This window comes from Dreissena polymorpha, chromosome 7 (genome assembly GCF_020536995.1).
Source record: "Dreissena polymorpha isolate Duluth1 chromosome 7, UMN_Dpol_1.0, whole genome shotgun sequence".
NCBI classification, from domain to species: Eukaryota; Metazoa; Mollusca; class Bivalvia; order Myida; family Dreissenidae; genus Dreissena; species Dreissena polymorpha.
Genome location: NC_068361.1, coordinates 107,852,101 through 107,874,176, shown reverse-complemented (window position 1 = coordinate 107,874,176; position 22,076 = coordinate 107,852,101). Strand labels below are relative to the sequence as shown.

The 22,076-nt window shown below is 33.2% G+C and overlaps 1 protein-coding gene across 2 annotated transcripts; it reads right to left on the bottom strand.

Annotated features, from left to right (window-relative positions):
* Positions 1–547: 547 nt before the first annotated feature.
* On the bottom strand, positions 548–13,426 carry LOC127838281 (uncharacterized). Of its 2 annotated transcripts, none has more exons than XR_008029754.1 (3): positions 13,172–13,426; positions 2,232–2,359; positions 548–1,191 (listed from the first exon to the last, which is right to left on the bottom strand). XR_008029754.1 is itself a non-coding variant. In XM_052365926.1 (3 exons), exon 1 carries the CDS (start codon positions 5,438–5,440, stop codon positions 4,454–4,456), a length of 987 nt encoding a protein of 328 aa, XP_052221886.1. In that variant the 5' UTR covers positions 5,441–5,591; the 3' UTR covers positions 548–1,191; positions 2,232–2,359; positions 4,437–4,453. The 2 variants fall into 2 exon arrangements, 1 of the variants encoding a protein (XP_052221886.1); XM_052365926.1 differs by lacking the exon at positions 13,172–13,426 and adding an exon at positions 4,437–5,591.
* Between the last annotated feature and the right edge of the window lie 8,650 nt (positions 13,427–22,076).

The following is a 22,076-nucleotide window of genomic DNA, read 5'->3' as shown; positions in this document are numbered from 1 at the left end:
ACTTTTAAAAAATCCAGGTATGGTGGATAATAAGGGTCAGCATTCACCAATTTGACAAAATTTATAACATTTTAGAATCACCTGTGTTTATAATTGGTGTTTCATCATTATTTTACCAATAACACGTTGTGATAAATGGAGCAATTTGTCCTTCATTAACAAGGTTTAAAAGTGTTTTTTGCTGCAATACAAAAAATTTGTATGAAGGGACCAAAGCATTAAAAAAATTCAATTTAATCTGACTAAATGTACATTTTTCAAGGATTTACCACATGAGGTAATTTTAGACAATTTTTTAAATAGGAAGCATTAGCAAACAAGTATTGTTCATGAAACGCAAATGATAATTTCAACATCAACATCGCTATAAAAAATTGTGGTAAAGGATAAATAGTTGTTTAACAATTTCTCTTTTGGTGAAAAAGTATTCATAAGTACAGTTTATGCTACATATATGTTTAAATTTAAAACATGATGTATAAAAATATGTTTCAGCAACTGTGCTTCTTTCATTTTTATATTGTTTGCTGCAGATATTTAAACAACATTTTGCACCGTTAGTATTTTAATTTATTTCTTTTGATACATTGTAGCATGTTTGGAGTAATAGCATGGCAACATTAAGCATACCCAAATTCCATGGATCACATCAAGTACTACCATCTTATAACAGGAGTATTCCATCAAATTGTAATGCTATCTAAATATCAAAACTATTCCTTCGTTGCTTAAGGGTCTTACGTATGAACCGGTCGAAATGAAACCTGATACCACCCATTCCAGAGGGGGGCGCTACACCATTAAGCCATGTGGAAGTTCCTGTTTAAGTACAATGCAGAATAAACAAAATAGGTAAAACACCTACTTAGGACATCGGCAATAATGAATATGTTATCCTATACATTTGTCATTATAATGATAAAACATTGCAAAATCAAACATTTAAACACATCACTAATACCTTAAACATCAACAAATTTCACTTCTTTGTTGTTAAAGTCTTCTATAAGGTGGTTAATTATTGTTAATTCATCTGAATCTACATAAAGAATTTCATAAACAGCATCTATACCATCTCTGCCATGTAAAATGTTAATTACTGTTCCATGATACCATTTTTGTTTTCCATCGATTGTCCTTTTGTGTTTTATTGTTCGTCCAAGAAATTTCACAGATGTTTTACGACGAACTCTGCAAGATAATATATTAATACACATTTGGTGAATGTTTGCATTTTGCAGCAAACAATTGAAAACATCATGATAAAAATTGTGATTTCTTAATAAGCAACTTCTCCTTTTAACACAATGTTTCAAAAACTTATAATGTAAACAACAGCAAATAGACATTGCTATCTGAAATTTATGTCAATTTCAAAGATTGTCTAATGAGCTGAACCAGTACTTAAATGACTATGATTCTATTTAACCAATTTTAAATTTAAATATATAAGTAAATGGCTGATTTAGTTCCTCATGTCAAAATATACTATGTTTAACATGTAAAAAAGGCTTGAAGATCTTTTATAGCAAGAGAAGTAACTTATTACAACGAATTTCATAATACTTTTGACCTGCTGTTAGTCACAAAATTTGAATTTGATATAATATGTATATTGCCTAAATTTTTATAATGTTATAGGTTCAATCAGAAAAAATCCCTCAAAACGTATAAATTTAGCCATAAACCATAGTTAAATAAAAATGCTCGTTGTCTTAATACCTTATAACATGTAGCATCTGACAACCAATATATAATAAATAATTATTGAATTATTGAGAAACTCATACAAGTGTGTGGGTGGAGAGGAGAGAGAGATAGAGAGGCGGAAAGAGAGAGATAGAGAGAGAGAGAGAGAAAGAGATAGAGAGAGAGACAGAGACAGCTATAGAGAGAGATAGAGAGAGATAGATAGATATAGAGAGAGAGCTAGAGAGAGGTAGAGAGAGAGAGAGAGAGAGAGAGAGCTAGAGAGAGAGCTAAAGAGAGAGAGAGAAAGAGAGAGAAAGAGAGAGAGAGAGAGAGAGGTAGAGAAATAGAGAGAAAGTGTGAGCTACAGAAAGAGAGCTAGAGAGAGAGCTAGAGAGATAAAAAGAGAGAGAGATAGAGATGGGAAGAGAGAGCTAGAGAGAAATAGTGAGATAGCGAGAAATAGAGAGAAAGAGTGAGAAATAGAGAGAAAGAGAGAGCTAGAGAGAGAGAAAGAGAGAGCGAGAAATGCATAAACATACCTTAATGCACTCAGTTCTGAATTGACAGGATTGTGTTGTGTGGTTGGCTTACATTGGCTAGTTGTTGGATGACATTCTACTGACTGTTTAGGCATTCTTGGCTCTTTCACCTTTATTTTCTTGTCAAACTGTAAGGATAGTATATCAAGAATAGTGAAAAGAAAAACAAGAGCACTGCCTTGCGGGTGCAGACCGCTCATCTATTTTCTTTTTAAAGGTGAAGGGACTCTCAATTTCAATCACAAAGGAGGGAGGGTTGAAGCGACGACGGTGTATAGTGTGGGGGTGTGGACATTACTACATTATCTTCCAAAAATTTGGGATAAAAAATTTCTGGGGTGGGCGGATTCTTAATTGCGATGGTTGGAGGGTATTTAAAAAATAAAATAATAAAAATAAATATTTTTGTTTTTTTAACCGTTTCAAAAAAAAATAAATTGGCGTGGGGTAGGGGGGTATAGTGTTAGGGTGTGGTGGTCATTTGTGAGATGATCTAAAAAAAACAAGATGTGTTTGTGAAACACAATGTCCCCCTATATGACGTTTGACCTTGAAGGATGACCTTGACGTTGTGAAGGATGACCTTGACCTTGACCTTTCACCACTCAAAATGTGCAGCTCCATGAGATACACATGCATGGCAAATATCAAGTTGCTATCTTTAATATTGCAAAAGTATTCATAAAATGAGCGATTTGGGCCACATATATTTGACCTCTGACCTTGAAGGATGACCTTGACCTTTCACCACTCAAAATGTGCAGCTCCATGAAATGCAAATGCATGCCAAATATCAAGTTGCTATCTTCAATATTGCAAAAGTATTTATAAAATAAGCGATTTGGGCAACATATATTTGACCTATGACCTTGAAGGATGACCTTGACCCTTCACCACTCAAAATGTGCAGCTTCATGAGATACACATGCATGCCAAATATGAAGTTGCTATCTTCAATATAGCAAAAGTAATTGCAAAATGTTAAAGTTGGTGCAAACAGACCAACAGACAGGGCAAAAACAATATGTCCCCCACTACTATAGTGGGGGACATAAAAAAAAATGGGGGGGGGAGGGCACGGGGGATGGTTTGGGTGGAGAGCCTGCACAGTCCCCTTATAACAGTTAATAACTGTTGCAAGTATGAAAGCAATAGGTTTGATACTGTAGGAATAAAGTGGACCATAACACAGAACTTAACCAAAATTTACAATTTTCTAACTATAAAAAGGGCACATTATTCTGTCAAAATGCCAGTCATATTTACATAACTTTGCCTGCACAGTCCCCTTATAAAAGTTAGTAAGTGTTGCAAGTATGAAAGCAATAGCTTTCATACTTTAGGAATAAAATGGACCTAAACACAAAACTTAACCAACATTTTCAATTTTCTAAGTATAAAAAGGGCACATAATTCTGTCAAAATACATGCCAGACTTATCTTACTTTGCCTGCCCAGTCCCCTCATGATAGTAAGTAAGTGTACCAAGTTTGAATGCAATAGCATTGATACTTTCTGAGAAAAGTGGACCTAATAGCAAAACTTAACCGGACGCCAACGCCGACGCCAAGGTGATGACAATAGCTCATAATTTTTTTCCAAAAAATAGATAAGCTGAAAATTGTATATTTTTTTATCCTGCATAGGTATGGTAACAAATATTTCCATAACATAAACGCCTTTTGATGACTTTTTAAAGGACAACATTTGAAAATCTCGATACAAAAAACAGGCATATAATTGTTGTATCAAGGTTGTCTACCAAAACTTTAAAATTAAGTTTGGCCTATATGATCTTTTTGCATCCATTGCATACTTATACATAAATAAAATTTATATGACGTTATCTCCATGACATTTTGACGTTGTAATACATTGTATTATTCCCTGATAAGCTGCAAAACGCGTTGGCTATATCAATATATATTTTAAATCCGAGACATGTGTTTTTACTTTTATTTTATATTATTCACAATCTGGATGATTACATTTTACTTATATAACTATATAAATATAATTTTATATATATATATATATGTCTTTTATTTAAAGTGTCAAAAAAGCCATAAATATCTGGTGGAATATTGAAAAAAAAAATGTATCTAATGTATCTTTTACATACACTGATTGATAAAGTCATTAGAAGCTGATGAAAAATACATGGATTGTTTGGTTATGGGTTAAACAAGAAGCATTTCAAAATACCCATAATCCTGGTTCTCTTATTCCTGGACATTGTCCATTCCTTGGAACTGCAAGCTCAGGGAGAAGGACTTTAAAGTAGAAGTTTTCTTCGAATCTGATGTGGACTTAATCCTGTTGTTATCAACTAACTGTCTTTCCTTGCGCTCATAATGTTGCAAACAAATGGTTCCTGGCTTTGAGTTAGTGCATGTTTCCCAGACAATTGGCACCCATTTCGGCCCAAGATTACTGCGCAGTCCACCAGCATAACATCTGGTGTTCCAGGAGAACCTGTTGCAATGGTTGACCACTTTTCCTCCATCAAATTTGGTACGTATGTGCATCCAAGATTCACAGAGGTTGGAAGTGAAGTTTCCAATCAACCTGTTACTCTTGTCTGCAACTCTGTTAAGCAAAGGAATAACTTTTTTTATGATCTCTGAAATTGTCCCTGACTTAGAGTAGAAACTCTCCCTTGCATCCTCTTGTTCATTCATTGACATGCCTTCACTCCAGTACTTGGACTGTTGTGAGATAAAGTCATCACATCCCGAGTCATGATTTTCTATATTTAATTGTTGGTCCTCTAAAATTTTTTCTTCAATTAAACAATGTTTTGCTTTGCAAAAATCTAAACTGCAATTGTCATGCTCCCCAAATATGTGGTAAATGCTATTCTTTATATCACAAGAAAGCTGTTTTGCCGCCCCTTGCTTATCAGCCATTTCTGACCGCATACGAATTGCACACCTTACAGCGCTAACAATTCGAATGCGGACAGCTTGAGTTAAATTGCCCTTGCCTTTCAGAGAGGGAAATTCTTGTACTAATTTTTCAAGATTGCCTCTCAAACACTTGCAAACATGGTTGGCACACTCTATTTTTGAGACATATCTCCCCCATATTGGAACTTCTTCCCGAATTTTTGCATAAACTGAAGAATCCCCATCACCAATCACTGTTGTGTAACGTACACCAAACAAGTCTGCCCTTTTAAACCACTCAACTATAATTTCTGCTTCCATAGCTTGACTTGACTCTGTCCAGTTTTTGAAACACTTATGGTCTTTTGCAACACACCCAATAGACTCTGCTCTACTACAGATGTAACAGTATTTGTTTCTGACCCCAACATGCAATAGTTTTTTTGTATTTTTGCCCAATAATAATGGCAACGCCGCCTAAAGCATTGTATGAGTGTTTATGAGAGCGCTTGCTCCAACCCCCATCACAGATAACACTGATAGCCGGAACACCTAAAAAGGAACAAATAAATAGTGTTATATAAAATACACCTTTTTATAAGAGGTTAACCCTTTCAGTGCGGGAACCGAATTTTAAAGGCCTTTGCAAACAGTTTGGGTCCAGATGAGACGCCACAGAACGTGGCGTCTCATCAACATCCAAATTGTTTGCTATTCTGATAGTATTCTTTGAAAAAAAAAAAGAAAATGCTAATTTTATAAATTCTGCAGACGACATTTTAGGAGACGTCAAATTTCCAAGCATGCCAAGGGTTAAGATAAAAAAATTCACACCGCTTATTTCTGTAATTTTGATCAAAACCCTATGTCGTTGATACTCATTAGTTTTGTCTCCATGAAATGATTCTAATGATTAATACCAAAAATGTGGGATTTAATGAAAAAATATTATAATCTTACGTAATCTACAAACCTGTTTTTATGCTTTTAACCATCATTCAAACCAGCATTATTATATATGTACAACCTGTGCATGATGCTCCTCAATCACTTGATTTATTTAAGCATAACAAAGGAAAATAACTGCTGAAGTATGTGAAAGAGATTTATAGTTCTTAAATAAACTTATCATATATTTTTTGCTACAAATGCATTGGTGTTTAAACCTTTTTATAGTGTTTTTGTTATAGTTGGTAATAAGCGCACCGTGAGGCGGGTGCCAACGCTATGCCGTGGGTGCAGGTCAAAATGACCTTCACATTTGACATAGTAACAAAAAATGGGTGTGGCAGCTAGTCAATTTTTTATTACATATTTTTAAATGTCAGATTGAGCTAGTATGACCCAAAAATGGGCGTGGAATGTAGAATTTATCACAGTGCAGCTAAATATGAAGTTTCAATGTTGTAGGTTGAATCACTTTTATTTTACAGTCAATGTTCAAAACCTTAAAAAAATATTATGGTTTTATCATGCGGACGACAACGCAAAATTTTATGTTTAACCTTCACATTTCACCACACAAAATTTGCAGCTCCATGAGATACACATGCATGCAAAATATAAAGTTGCTATTTTCAATATTGCAAAATTTATGGTCAATTTTAAGGTAGCATGACGCCTTATTTTCCAGCCCCACTAGGACCTCCTCCTCACGGAGCACTTGCATTATTTTTTTTTTTTTTTTTTGTAATAATTAAATTTCTGTTGCACAATTATTTAAGCACGATTAGAACATTATAAAATGCGTGTTACAAATTTTCACATTGTTACAAGAATTTCTTACCAAAATTCTGATGAGATTGTCCTTGTCATTAATGTACAATTGTTGTTTGCTGATGCTTTCAATATGAGTAAGTGTAATACATTCATGGATTAAAGACTAACTTTCAGTCCCTGCAGATGCATTTTTAATCTTGCAGCAGATGACATTTGAAAACCTAATGACAAAAGCAGAAATTGCCGACGATGATCAATTTCTCAATTTGTCACAAGATTTTCAAGGGCTGATGACTTAAAAACATCATGCTTAAATTGTTATCTGCCATTTATTTAAATGAATTTAAGTTGTCTGCTGCAAACTGTAAGAGGGACAAATGGGTTAATGCATAAATTTACAAACCTTGATGAAAACTACCGTTTTTTACAGCTATCTCTTTCTCCTCCTCTATTGCCCTATCCAAATCAGCCTGTAGGTATTCATTCCACCAATTGTTTATTTTCATTTCTATATCTAAGAAGGACTTCCGAGATAATCCTGGTGAATCTAGGACAGCAAGTAGTTCGTTTAAATGCGATAGTCCATTTCCTGTTACCAGTGTTCCCCACACAGCTCGAACATTCACATCAAAATTACCACTTTCAAGTCTTGGACTGGTATCAAATTTGAAGGCTTGGTTACATCCAAGACACTTTGCTAATAATATTGATGCCAAACCATAGGAGTTTACTTCAGAGACAAGATCAATTGGGGCAATTCCTCCACTAACTAATCCTTTGGCCTTTTCACATGTTGCAGTATGCATGCATGTTTCTTTCAGGATCATCTGAACTGCTTGTAGTTGAATAAATCTATAGCCACTGTTGGGAGTGATGCGACTTTTTATTTTTATTTTGTAGAGTTTCCCGCCATTCCTGTAACATTTTGTACAGACTATTTAATACCAAGTCCAATATGGTAAACATTTTACCAAATTATGTTACATTGATTTTGAAATATTGGGTTTGCAATAAGAACCGTTCAAATAATAAAATAAAAAAATATGAAGTATTCACCCTTTTCACTAAATTCTAAACTTTATATTGAAAAATTTATATGAAATAGTTCCAATTCATAAATTTTTTCTTAATATAATAAATTATTAATCCTGAGTATTTTTTTAGTTTGACTTAGTGCTTTAAAACATTATAGTGTGAAATAGCTTATCAGATGACATCAGAAGGTGTTTGTTATGTGAATATTGCCTCATCCAATTAGAAAAATAAATGAATGTTGAAATAATATAAATGTTTAAAACTAAAAATTGTTTACAAAGTCACTGAACAAAGCCACATTCTCAACCCTTAACAAAATGCTCAATATATATTTGTTTCTTTATCATAAAATATACTTAAAACATTTTGATAAATGATGAAATTTGCTTTCACAAGCAATGAATAATTTTCTTACATTGAACTTAACATAAAAATGAAATTGCATGTTATCATTAAATAGTATTTACACTGTAATCATTCTTTAAATCCATATATGTAATGTAGACCTGTGAGAAAAACATGCAGCCATACTGGGACCTGAGCCCGGGACACCGGTATACCGTGCCAACTCTCTAACAACTGAGCTATCCAGCCTACTTACACACTGATTTAGTTTGGGATCAAGTTGTAAACAAGTATGCAAAATATGAAAGCAATATGTCAAGGGACATTTAAAATTTTGTGGGTGGTATGTAAAAATTAACGTACATTTATAAATATATTGCATATTATAAATGCAAAAATGGCCATAATTATTAAAATATGCTTGATGGAGTTGTCTGCTCTCCTGTATAGGTTGGGGTCATGTTGATAAAGTAGTTTGCAAAATATGAAAGCAATATGTCAATGGACATTTAAAATATTTGGGGTGGTTTGCAAAAATTAATATAGATGTATCAATAACGGTAATATGCATATGGAAAAAGGGCAATTATTATTACAAAATGCTCGATAGAGTTGTATGCTCTTGTTTATAGGTTGGTGCCATGTTGGTAAAAACACTGTATTATGTGAATTGGGAATAAGACATCAAACTGGGAATGAGCATCATTTTGGTGATTTTCTCAAACATAACTATTCATTTCATGATCTACATTTATTTTTGTAATATATTATCTATAATTTAAGCTTAATAAGCAATTTTCCATGACTTTTTCATTAACAGTGATTGTATTTTCATCATTTAAAGTGTATTTTTAAACCATGTCCATGCGCGGCATGGACGCAGTTCATTTCATGAGGATTTTTTTTAATTAATAAAAAATCTGGTTTTGAAGTAAAATCAATTTAAATGATGCTATTATATATGCAAGTATCTGTTTTAATCATAATTTGTCAAACTAGATAATTACAACATATAAAACTGCATATTATGCACTTTTGATAAAACACAATTTATTCCCAAATTGATGTCTTATTCCCAATTCACATAATACAGTGTTGTAAGAAGTATGCAAAATCTGAAAGCAATATGTCAAGTGATGTTGAAAATATTTGGGATGGTACTGAAGATTTAACATAGATTTATCAATAATATGCATATTCTAATTGGAAAAAGGGTCATAATTATTACAATATGCTTGATAGAGTTGTCTGCTCTTGTTTATATATTGGGGTAATGTTGGTAAAGAAGTATGCAAGATATATAATAAATATGTCAAAGGACATGGAAGATATTTGGTTTAGTAAGCAAACTATAACATTTGCACGCTAACGGGAATGCTGGCGCCGGGTTGAGTAGGATAGCTCCACTATATATATTTCATATACAATAGTCGAGATAAAAATAATGAAGCCTAAAACAATATTTTTCTAACATTTAAGATGTTAAGTTATGGCAACAGTTTTGTTTAAAGGTACGTTTCATGATTTAAGGATGATTTATAAAGATTTATGGTTATTTGTACTTGAGAACTTTAGTTGTCATCATTATAAGAAATAACCAGTCAGTAAAATATAATAAAAATTAAACTGGGATAACAAAATTATAAAACTAAATTTTATATATTAAACATTATATATATATATATATATATATATATATATATATATATATATATATATATTGGACCATGTTCTTAATAAATTAGACCTTCTTATTTGTATACTTTATACATAACACAATGCCTTCTTACATGACCTTCCTATGTAAAACAATATATCCTCTCTAATATATTTTGGTAAGGTTTCATTACAATAATGAAATAATAATAAGTGTTATAGCGTTGTTTATGGTAGTTTTTAACATGGTTTTGAGTGTAGATGCGTAGGAACTGTACCACGAGGGGGACAGCCTGCGTGGTTTAATTTTAAGTGTATGAAAGACTTTAACATCCATCATATTTGACCATGTTCTACTTTGATTTTGGCTTTTTTCTTCAGTTTTGAATTTTAATAATTTTGTGGATAGAAATTTAATAATTAATAATGCTTTTATGTATGTTTGTTTTCACTTTATTGATGTTTATAAGAAAAACATTCATTTTGTGTCCAACTGTACATGTACAACATTTAAAAACCAAATTCCGGGTAATATTAAAGATTTTTTTATTTTTTTTTTATTGACATTGATTTGACAAGAGGAAATGTATTTTTTTAATAATTTTATGTTAAAGTAAAATATACTTCCTACACATAATCGTTTATATGTTTATATTTTTGTTATGAACACAAAATATGGAGAAATTACCATATATTAAGAGTATTTTACCGACATAGTGAAGACAACATATTTTTCTTTTGGAGATTACAGCCTTCTGTGTACTTATTGTAATAAAATTAGTGCCTTTGTGTATTTTTTAAAATATATCACATGTCCATCAAACATGATAATTTTTTTGTATAATTGGGACAAAACTATATTTGTATTGCAAAAAAAATTCACAGCGTTTGGCATCAAATTTTCATTACATCTTGTGTGAGTATTAATGGTTTGAAGAAAATGATGTAAATTGTTTGAAATTCTATATAAGGATAAATTTAAACAAATTTTCTTAAAAAATGTACACTTGGGACAAATTCTAACCACATTAAATTTTAGTATTCAGGTTTTTTAAATTTTCATTACCAAATAATTGTATAAATACATGTACACATGTGTAGAATAAGCATGTGAAATGTTAAAAGGACACTATTTGCCTATAAATGCTGAAGTACTTTATGAAACCACCTCTTAATATGTGAAGAGAGGTGATAATTGTGACAAAAATTGCAAAATTGATTTGAACACTTGTTATAAGAGATATCAACCTAAGTAAGAAGCATAATTTTTAAAGTATATGCATTTTTATATTCATTAAATGAAGGCAATACCTAATATTTGTGTAAGTTTTATTGAAGTATAGAAATAAAAAATTGCGTTTTACATAAAATGTCACGCAAAACCAGTACATTTGGGAAAATTTTAATGATATTTTTCATGATATTTTGTTCATGAAGCAAGTTATTGAGAAGAATTTTAACATTTATGTTAATTACATGGGAAATTTTCTGTAACATAGAAAATTAACTGAAAATGCTTAATTGTAAGAAAATAAATGCATATTTAATTTAGGCTTCATTATTTTATAAATCACTTTTGGTTACATTGGCGCCTAATGTAAATAAACCACGATAACTGCTTTGATTACACATACTCATGAATTATTGCACAAAGGATTTGTGTACATGAGAAATTTTTGATGAATTTCATTGCTGTGTTTGAGTTTGTAGTAGTACTATTATCAAGATACATATCTGTAAGTTTTAGTAGAGATCACGGTGGTGTAGTGGAGGAGGTGTCCGCCTAGCGATCGGGAGTTCGTGGGTTCGAACCCCACTCGGGGAGCGTTCTCATTATCTCCTCCATAGACACCTAGTACTGGTTCCTCCCAGGAAACGGACTCGATAATGTCCCTCTGCCTATAATGCTCGAAAGAGAGGTTGGCAGTATACAAAGATAAATAGTTGGTGGTGTTGCTCAGTTGACAAGCGTTGTTATGGCATGTGGTTGTACCGGGTTATTGCAGCATAATTTTCTCACATTTGTTACATATACAAGCATCATGAGCCCTCATATAACAACCATGTAACAAACTTTAAATGTAATGATCACATTTTGTTGCATTTTTAATTTTATTTCCACTTACCCGGTACTAAAATTATACTTTGAAATGATTGACAGACAAACGCCACCCGGACAATCATTAATTACATTGAGCCAGGACAATATTTCACATACGTTAAATTGACAGTTTACTGATGCTCGATTGGTCATTGTCGGCTCGGGTACTACTTACATGTACCCCGGGTACTCTTATGTGTACTTACATGTACCCTGGGTACGGTAAATATAATTAATCGTACCCGGTCGAAATTAGACTGTACCTGAGTACCTGTAAACGCGCTTCCGATTATCTAAAACAAACTTCTAATAAAAAAAATGCATCAACATGCCTTTTTGAGTATGAGTTTCAATAATATAGAGGCCATTTTACAGAAATTTGATATAAACGTAAATATAATTTATGAAAAGAAATAACCGATAAAGACCTATTTAGCGTAAAATCTCCCGGGTACATTTCAGTATATTTACCGTACCCCGGGTACATGTAAGTATACTTAAAGAGTACCCGGGGTACATGTAAGTAGTACCCGAGCCGACAATGAACAATCGAGCTTTACTGATCCATGCTCCATTATTTACAAACCAACAATTATCATAGGGAAAAGTGTTTACCACAATGCAATTTTGAAGTATACAGCACAAAGGCCAGTGATCCAACTTGAGGTGTAGTGGTTGGGGTCACTAGACTACGTACAGACCCCTAATGGCCTTATTATAAAATTTCCACAGAAATACTATATAGTAAAATGCTAATTAAGTTTTTTAAACAATTATAAATTCAAATCACGAAACTCTTACCTGTACAGCTCATAAAATTGTTTTGTTTGCTGGTGTTTCACCCTGACTATTTTCAGTTTCAAAGGCTTTTCTTTCATTGATACAGCTAGGTATGATGGTTTTTTCTTTCTTCCTGAACAATTACTGTTCTTGTACCGTTTCGAAGAGTGTCTTCCTTTCGGCAAACCGAATCTTTTTATATTTTTCCGATTACTTCTACCCATTTTTAAAGCGTATCACTCGCGGTGCTCCGTAGAAAAACGTGCATTACAAATCGGTCAAAATCACGTGAAGTGCTAAGAAAACACATTTTATTTTGACAGTTGGGCCGCAACTAGTAAAACAACTGTTATCATTAATCAGGAAGAGATCGCTCTTAATAACATAAATGACCACACAGGCATACAATCACTTACCCCATTGCAAATTTTGTTGAGCTGAAAATTGTCTCCCACACGTCTTTTGTGGTGTTTTTGTATTGTTTATATGGAGCCGAAGTGCATCTCACAGAATATCCATGCCACTTCCGTTGTTGTCACCTCGTTATTAAAAATTCCGTATAAAAGAAATATTGGTACTTTTAGGTTGTTGAACCGATGTCTTATTCTATATTATCAATAAACTAGTATACAGTGATGAATTTAACGGAGTTTCGTTTCGATCTTTCTGTCACTCTGTAAGCGTACTATTTTGTGCGCAATAAGACAAGTACATGTGATACGACAACAATTGTAAACATTGGTGATTATCATCGTACAACATTCATATTTTTGAGTGTTTATGAGGTCTGATCATGCACTTTGCACACATCAACGGAAAGATTACAATCCAATGAATTTGTCATCGTCAGCCATTTGGAATGTCAATTAGGCGATGAGTGAGTTTTTAGCATGTTTCTTGCAATTTTATTAATTAAATAATGGCTGCCCCCATGGTCATGAAATGACATGTGTTCCAATTTTGATATTTCTAGATTTGTAAACTTTTTTCACTATTTAAGCGTAACTTGACCTCGTCAATGTCGATATTATTCACTAGTGCTATACTTTTCCACCGAACTACGTTGAATTATCATGATTCAGATTTTTGAAATTAATGTCTATTTTTGTGTTAAAATCCCTTTTTATTTTGATTGATTTTGTCGATGGTATGAGACGTTGCTGTAAAAAATTGGTAGCAGTTTGAAGGTAAACCATCATTGTAAGCATATATGTATAAATTTTCAATGTGGCACTCATCGTTTAGTCAAATTTCAGTTCAATGCTGAGGGTCCCACATTTTTCAAACTGAAGCCTCTACATGAACCTTAAGAATGACTGTGATACTGCTGAAAGTTGGATATTTAGCCAATGGACATTTGACCAGGGACACTTTATTTAATCCGAAGTAAATGTTTTCTTAGCAGGGTTAATAGTCATGTCAACACATCACATGTTATGTTAAATGACTACATGACAACATTGGATGTGTAGCAACTTAAACCACCATCCATTTTATTATATTTCTGAATGTGTAGGATATTTTTTAGTGTAAGGGTATGAAGTAGACACACATCTGAAGTATCTTTATTTTATTTTTTTCAAAGAAGATAGTTATGTAACTGTGGTGATGTATAATATTAATTGCAAGAGTTAATAACATTCCAGGTGTAGAATTCTTGAGCTTCATGCAGAATGAGATACAGTATTCCTGTTTCTGACTACTGTTGACACTGTGATGTTCCTGAAAAAAAGGTTTCTATAAGTTATAACAATAAACCATTGAATAACATTTAAAGACAGCATAGTTATCTGTTTTAAAATAATTGTTCTTTTCAAAGAAAAGTATTTTACCAAAGGTAATCAAACTTCTAATTTACCCAAACTTAACAAATAATATATTTTTCCATACCCCACCCGCTTTTGGCATGTTTCTTTTTTACCTACTTTAAACACAATAAAATCGAAATAAAGCATAAACATGAACTACAATTAAATCAAAGATACTAAGTTAATAACAAATTACAAAAAAAATCATACCATATAAGTTATATCTGCAAATTATTGGGAAATTATAATTGCATCAACACAGAAGTCTATGCAGACGCACTGCAGTATATGATTGGGTACCCCCCCCCCGACCTCACTTAATCCACTCAGAGTTGTCTCCCTTAAAATAATGTCGAAAAGGTCAATAGCCTCAGATTATGAATGGGCTGAGCAAAAATACTACGTCATGAAGACGCATCAGAAAGTGGACTATTTGAATCATTCATAAACAATCTCTTCCGCGACATGTATAATCCCATCGTTGTCTATTGATTCTTTTCTATATAAGCTCCGTTCGAAACTATTACATTTTACACGATATTCATATAATGTTTCCATTTGTGAATGAACATAGTTGGAGAACTCAAACCTGTTGCATAAATTATACAACTCTGTCTCGCGCGGATTTGGCAGGTAGTAGGCTCTCCGTAGATAAAACGAACCGACTTGAAATTTTGAGTAGTAGCGGATCCGTGGTCTAGTGGTAACACACTGGCTTCACAATCCAGAGATCGCTGGTTCGATCCCCCGCTGCAACTAACCTACTAACTCGTCTTTCGCATGAGACGTTAAACCGAGGTGCAGTGTACTAGGTGCTGCACACCGGGCACTGAAAGACCCAGGGTCACCTCTGGAACGGGGTGTCTCCTGTATCTTGCACTATCCCCCGTAACCAACTAACACGTCTTTCTGGGGGCGATAACCATATGGGAGACTATCCCGGTTCACTCTATAAAAATAATGAAGAAGAAAATTTTTGAGTAACAACATTAGCTGGTCGCTACGCGACCAACTAAAATAGTTTCCGGTATTGTTCATAAATAGCTTATTTTAGGCCAGAATAACTTAAACTTTAACAAGATCAAAACTTGTTAAAGTAAATGTTTTCAAATCAATAAGTTGATAAAAACACGTTTTGGATATAAGACTCTATGTAATGCCGGGAGGGTGTATTTCATAAAAGACGCAAAGTGTATTTACACGTTTACATTTTTATTTAAGAAAACCACATATTGTATGACCTGGCAGCTTTGTTCTTATGCCAAGAACCCTAACAAATAAGTAACATTAAAGTCACGCGATAAAGGTGATTATGTTGTCAATCAAACCTGTGAACACGCAAGTATTTAAATTTGGCAAACTGACAAATAATATGCAACTTAAATGGGTGTGATTAAAATACTTCGAATAAGTCTTACGTAGAGAGCAAGCCTTTTATTTCATGCCAATCATGTATTAATTGTTGAGTGCGTAAATTAATTTACCAAACCTGACATATCGAACGAGATAGTGATCCAGAATGCGACAGATTAATTAAAATTAGAGGTTTGATGTTTCCTTCCAAACTTTCAGGGTTCGAATCCCGTGACCGACAAACATTTTACTCAACATGCATTTGAAATTAGAATATTCTTTAAGATTGTTCCAAAAAAGTATATTACCTATTAATAAATGTTATAACAAAATGACATATGTTTATGCAACATTTCGAATTCCTAACTTCAGGGTGATTATGGGTTATTTGTTTGTGTCAAATGGTAAAACTAAAATATTTTTTTCCTTTTTTTCAACCAAGGATACGTCTTTGCAAACTCCAATGTTAACTGTTTGCTTTTTTGCTATTTTATTTTTGGAATGCCTTATTATTAAAGACTTTTGTCTGGTTTTCCGATGGGAGATAACAACACTTGTGTGGTTATATTTTTTTATTCCACGTGTTCCCTTTGATTTTATATTATAAATGCATATATATTACATAACTGCAAAATATATATCAATTCAAAGTCTTGCTTGATTATTATTTATGTTCATGAGATTGAAGTTCGTAAATAAATACTTCACAAAAAAGAGAGTATACAAGTTTGAGGTTTGGCAACTTGATATGTTTGGAAATCCTTTAAAGCTCGGTGAAGGAAGAACAGAAAATCCAATTTTATATTACAATTCATAAACATTGAAAACGATCTTACATTCAAATAACTAAATACAGGTACATCACAACTATAAATATACTAAATATCTATGTCTATATAATCTAAATATTGTATACCATAATTAAATGATGGGGAAATGCAGATATACATGTACAATCTTGGGCGAGATTGATATTATATTTTAGTCTTTCTCAAACTAGATACATTGCAGCAATGCGGGAACAAAATCGATTTTGAAACGTTAATGCTGTCATGGCACAAAACCTGGCTGCAAATGGCTATTGTCATATTTCCCAGAAAAATAACTGAGCATTTTTGACGGTCGACATGACAACGTTTCTTAAATAACCACCGCACGCAAGACTGACGTTATTTAGAAAGTTAATATACAGTCATGCTTATTTGCAAAACAGCAATATATAATATGGCAGTAAAACGCAACAACAGACAATACTTACCCCATTGCAGAAACAATTAGCCATAATATATGACATTAACACATGTTATTTTGCTCACTGCATCAACGCTGTTTCCTGTATTTTGGCAGATCAGAAGCGGTTTCTCGTGAAGTACAAGTTTACTTTAAGTTGATAACCAGAAATTTAAGGCTATTAACTTAACAAACATTTTAAAGATAAATAAATGTGTCACTTCATCGATCTGTGGAACGAATGGTATCTTTATATATGTTGATCAACATGCAATATTTTATCATTAACTATATAACCATATTTAAGATGAATGAAAGCATTTTATTACTTTGTGGCTGTCAAACGTGAATAAGTCAATTCTCTGCAGAGACATATTATGTAGTGACGTCACGCATAATCAATGGCCTTCACGATTGAACAACCGCAATGAAAACAGATATCCAGTTTCCTTTCAGTATATGGCAGAGAACGGCTAAACTGTTTGCAATTGGCCGCAGTCCAAATACCTGGTATACTTGTATGGCAAACGAGTAGAATTTACTTGATTAATTTTGTCTGGGAAATGGTTATTATCCCCCGCCAGAGGCGGAGGGATATTGTTTTGGCGTTGTCCGTCCGTCCGGCCGGCTGTCCGTCCTTCCGTCCGGCACTTTTGTGTCCGGAGCCATATCTTGGAAGTTCTTTGGTGGATTTCATTTAAACTTGGTATGAGTATATATATGCATAAGAGGATGATGCACGCCAAATGGCATTGTACACCATCTGTTAAAAACAGACTTATGGCCATTTGTATCTTGAAAAAATGCTTTTTAGTGTCCGGAGCAATATATTGGAAGTTCTTTGGCGGATTTCATTGAAACTTGGTATGAGTATATATATGCATAAGAGGATGATGCACGCCAAATGGCATTGTACACCAGCTGTTAAAAACAGACTTATGGCCCTTTGTATTTTGAAAAAATGCTTTTTACTATAGGCACTTTTGTGTCCGGAGCCATATCTTGGAAGTGCTTTGGCGGATTTCATTTAAACTTGGTATGAGTATATATATGCATAAGAGGATGATGCACGCCAAATGGCATTGTACACCATCTGTTAAAAACAGACTTATGGCCCTTTGTATCTTGAAAAAATGCTTTTTAACCTTCCTTTGATTTAGTTTTGTGTTATTGTCCTCCGTCCGTCCATCTATCATTATGTTCATCCGTCCAATTTGCACCCATCCTCAAACAAAGCATATGTTGCGGGGGATACCTTGGGCCTTTCAGGCCCTCTTGTTAACAATATGTGTTTGTAAAACATTTATCAACGCATCGGTTTGGAGGCGGAACAGCGTATCAAAACAAGAATTTGAACGCTAAATACACGTACATTAATATTTTCTTTAGTTAAAGACATTAACATAAAATGCTTCTCTTTATGCTTTTCAACGCTGCCATAATGTCGTGGATTTAATGGCCTAAAACGAATACATTGCTTTACTGAACAAACTATTATTCGACTTGCGAATAAAACAATTAAATAATGTTTTGTGTACGTTTAAAGAATATGATATGTGTACTTGATGGTTTTCAAATCACATTCCAACATACTAAGATTAAATAACGGCACGGTAGCAATAGAGCTGACGTATTTCGTATTTCATACAATGAGCATTATTTGTTGTGTTTTAAAGGGCTTTTATTTAATCTAACAAATGACGATTTGTTAAATTAATCTGAAATTGTGACGGATTATTTTGTTTCAAGAAACGTAGATTAATGTTAGTACAAAACACGTTTTGATTTCAGTATCTATAACTTACTTGTACATGTTAGAGTTATTCAGTTATTCAATATATTCCCTAAATTGAAAACAAGGACTATGATACACATGTTCGCAGCATACGCTACCCATACAATTAACGTTAGTGTTGCCTTTTTATAATGTAACTTACGCCATGGTTGCAGATCATTAGATGCACGTACGCATCAGCAATTTATATTAATGCTTCAAAAGTGGTTGTTAAGTGTAAATAGAAACTTTCCAGATAAAACGGTGGCACATTTGAGCTTTTTTTCAAACACTCCATAATGCTCCAGAATTAAGCTTCCATTAATAATATTCTTAGGACTGACTAAGCGCTCTCTTCCTGGAACTGTCAGGCTATTATTATTTGCTTATTATCTCCAAATTTACTTTTGGCTGCCTGCATAGTTTTTTAATTACTTTCTTTTGAGATCTAGTTTGTTCTAACAAACAATAACTTTAACAACAGACAAACTACATTAACATGAAATAGATGTTTTAAAATCAAGAAGTTGAAAAAAAAAATGTTTTAATCTTAAACATTGTAATGCCTGATAGGGTGTGTGTATTAAATACAAGCACAATGTGTATTTACACGTGCACAATTTGTTAAAATAAAACGAGATCACGTATTACCTGACAACTTTGTACTAATGCAAAGCTCTCCAACAAATGAGGTACATTAACTTGATTAAGGTGATTATGCTGTCAGTAACCCTTTAAACTCGCAGCAATTTTAATTTGGCGATTAGACAAATAACATGCATTTAACCTGGATCTGATGAAAACGTCGAAGACTTCGGACGAGTCGTTCGTACAAGAATTTTATTTCATGCCACCCATGCGATGATTCTTGAGAGCTAATATTGATTGACAAAACCTGACACTTAAGTTTTAGAACTGTACTGAACATCCGCCTTATTAAGTAAACAAACTGTCAGTCCGAGTGTTTTCCGAGATTTTGCAAAAAACTAAAAATATTCGGTCAAAATAAAACAAGATAGTGATCCAGTACGCGACAGCTTAAATTAAAAATATACGTTGTGGAAAGGTAGAGGTTTGATTTCCTTCAACAGGTCCCTGGTTCGAATCTTGAGTCCGACACACTTTTTATTATATTCTTAGTTGCAAGTACATCAATTATATATTGCAAGATTGTTCAACATATTTAAGCGTTATTGATACATACAATATAAAAATTGACATATGTTTAGTCAATAACTTATTTCTCAACTTCAGGGTGGTTAAGGTTTATTTGTTTGTGGCAAACGAGGTTGAAACTTAAAAAATCTTTTTTTAATCAAGGAAAGGTCAAATAAAATCCCACGCTTTGTACTTTTATTCGGCCATTTTTTTTTGTTTTTGAATTACCTTATGACAATATAAATATTGGTTCTGGTTTCCCAATAGGAGATAACAATACTTGTTTGGTTATATTTGCACTACTCAACTTGTTTCACCCAGTTTACTGTGATATAAATGAACATACAACGCATTTATAATAAAAAACCATAAAGCAACAAAGACTTATTTCAATAATATCTATGTTTATGATAGTGAATTACCAAATAAAATACTTCAAACAAAAACAAAGGATACACAATTAAGGGTTGGCAACTCGAAATGTATGAGAATCCTTAATTGCTTGGTTTAGTTTTCTTAAACTATGATTATTGATGCTGAAAAGCTTGACCATAGAAAATATGAGAACAGACAAGAAAACATTAAATTTTCATGTTACTGTTCTAAAACCTTAAACAGTAGCTCACATTTATATAATTAATGACAAGTTCAACACAAGTTATATTACATTCGATTTATGTAAGCGTATATAATATCACAATATAATACCAGAAAATAAGTCATCGGGAAATGCAGACATGCATGTTTATTATTGGGCAAGGAAAGGTCGCCGTGGTGTAATGGATATGGTGTCCGCCTTGCGACCGGGAGGTCACGGGTTCGATCCCCACCGTGGGAGCGATCTTTAGATCTCCCCCAAAGACACCAAGTACTGGTTCTAGGCCCAGGAAACGGACTCGAGAGCGTTTATATAAGCCTAAGGCTTTTGACGCAATCGAGCTAAAATAAATAGGTTTAAACTAACATATTCTGTATTTTATTCTTTCTCGAACAAGAAGCAATGTAGTAATGTGGAGACAAGATCGATTTAGAAGCGTGAACGCTGTCATGGCACAAAACCCGGCTGCAAATAGCTATTGTCAATATTCCAAGAAAAATATCTGAGAAGTTATGTTGGTCAACATGACAACAGTTCTGCAATTACCACCACACGAAAACAGAAGTCATATAGAAAGTTAATAGTAGGTCTTTAAAAATTGAATCCATAATTTTGAAGAAAAATACAACAGCAGACGATACAAATCCCATGGTATAACAAAAACAGATCATTTAAGATGATATAAAACACGTTTCGAGTATTTTTGATCACTCCGTCATTGCTGTTTCCTGTATTTCGTTAAGTCAGGAGCGACTGTTGGAATGTTTTGTGTTTGATTGCGTAATATCCTTTAGAGCGAACTACTTTACCAATCGAGTACGAAATAACCATAAAAGTAAGCCTCTTTACTTGGAAAACATTGTATAGAATATTAAAATATCGCTTCATCCATCTGTGGAACGAACGTTCTCTTTATATATATTGATTTAAGTGCGATATTTTGCCATACACGATGAACATTTTTAACCTTAACCCATTTATGCCTGGCGTCTAGATAAAAGGCCAAGGCAAACAGCGTAGACCCAGATGAGACGCCGTATCAGGATCTGCGCTGTTTGCTTAAAGGAATTTCTGTAAGAAATATTCTAAATATAGAAATAAATATAATACTAGACATCCCTAATTTTGGAAATAAATTGCTCCAATTTAGAAGGATGGGAGAGTCCACTATGCATAAATGGGTTAATGAAAGTATTTTTATTTTGCAGTTGTCGCACGTGAATAGCTGTATCCTCTGCAGAAACAGTGTCTGTATTGACCTTGCGCATATATTTTATGAATGACCTTCACAGCTGAACAAACGCAATGAAAATATATATCAAGTTTCGTATCATGTTAGATTGTTCGTTTATTTATATTGCAGGGAGAAGGAGTTATTAAATAATATGTTTGTAAAACAT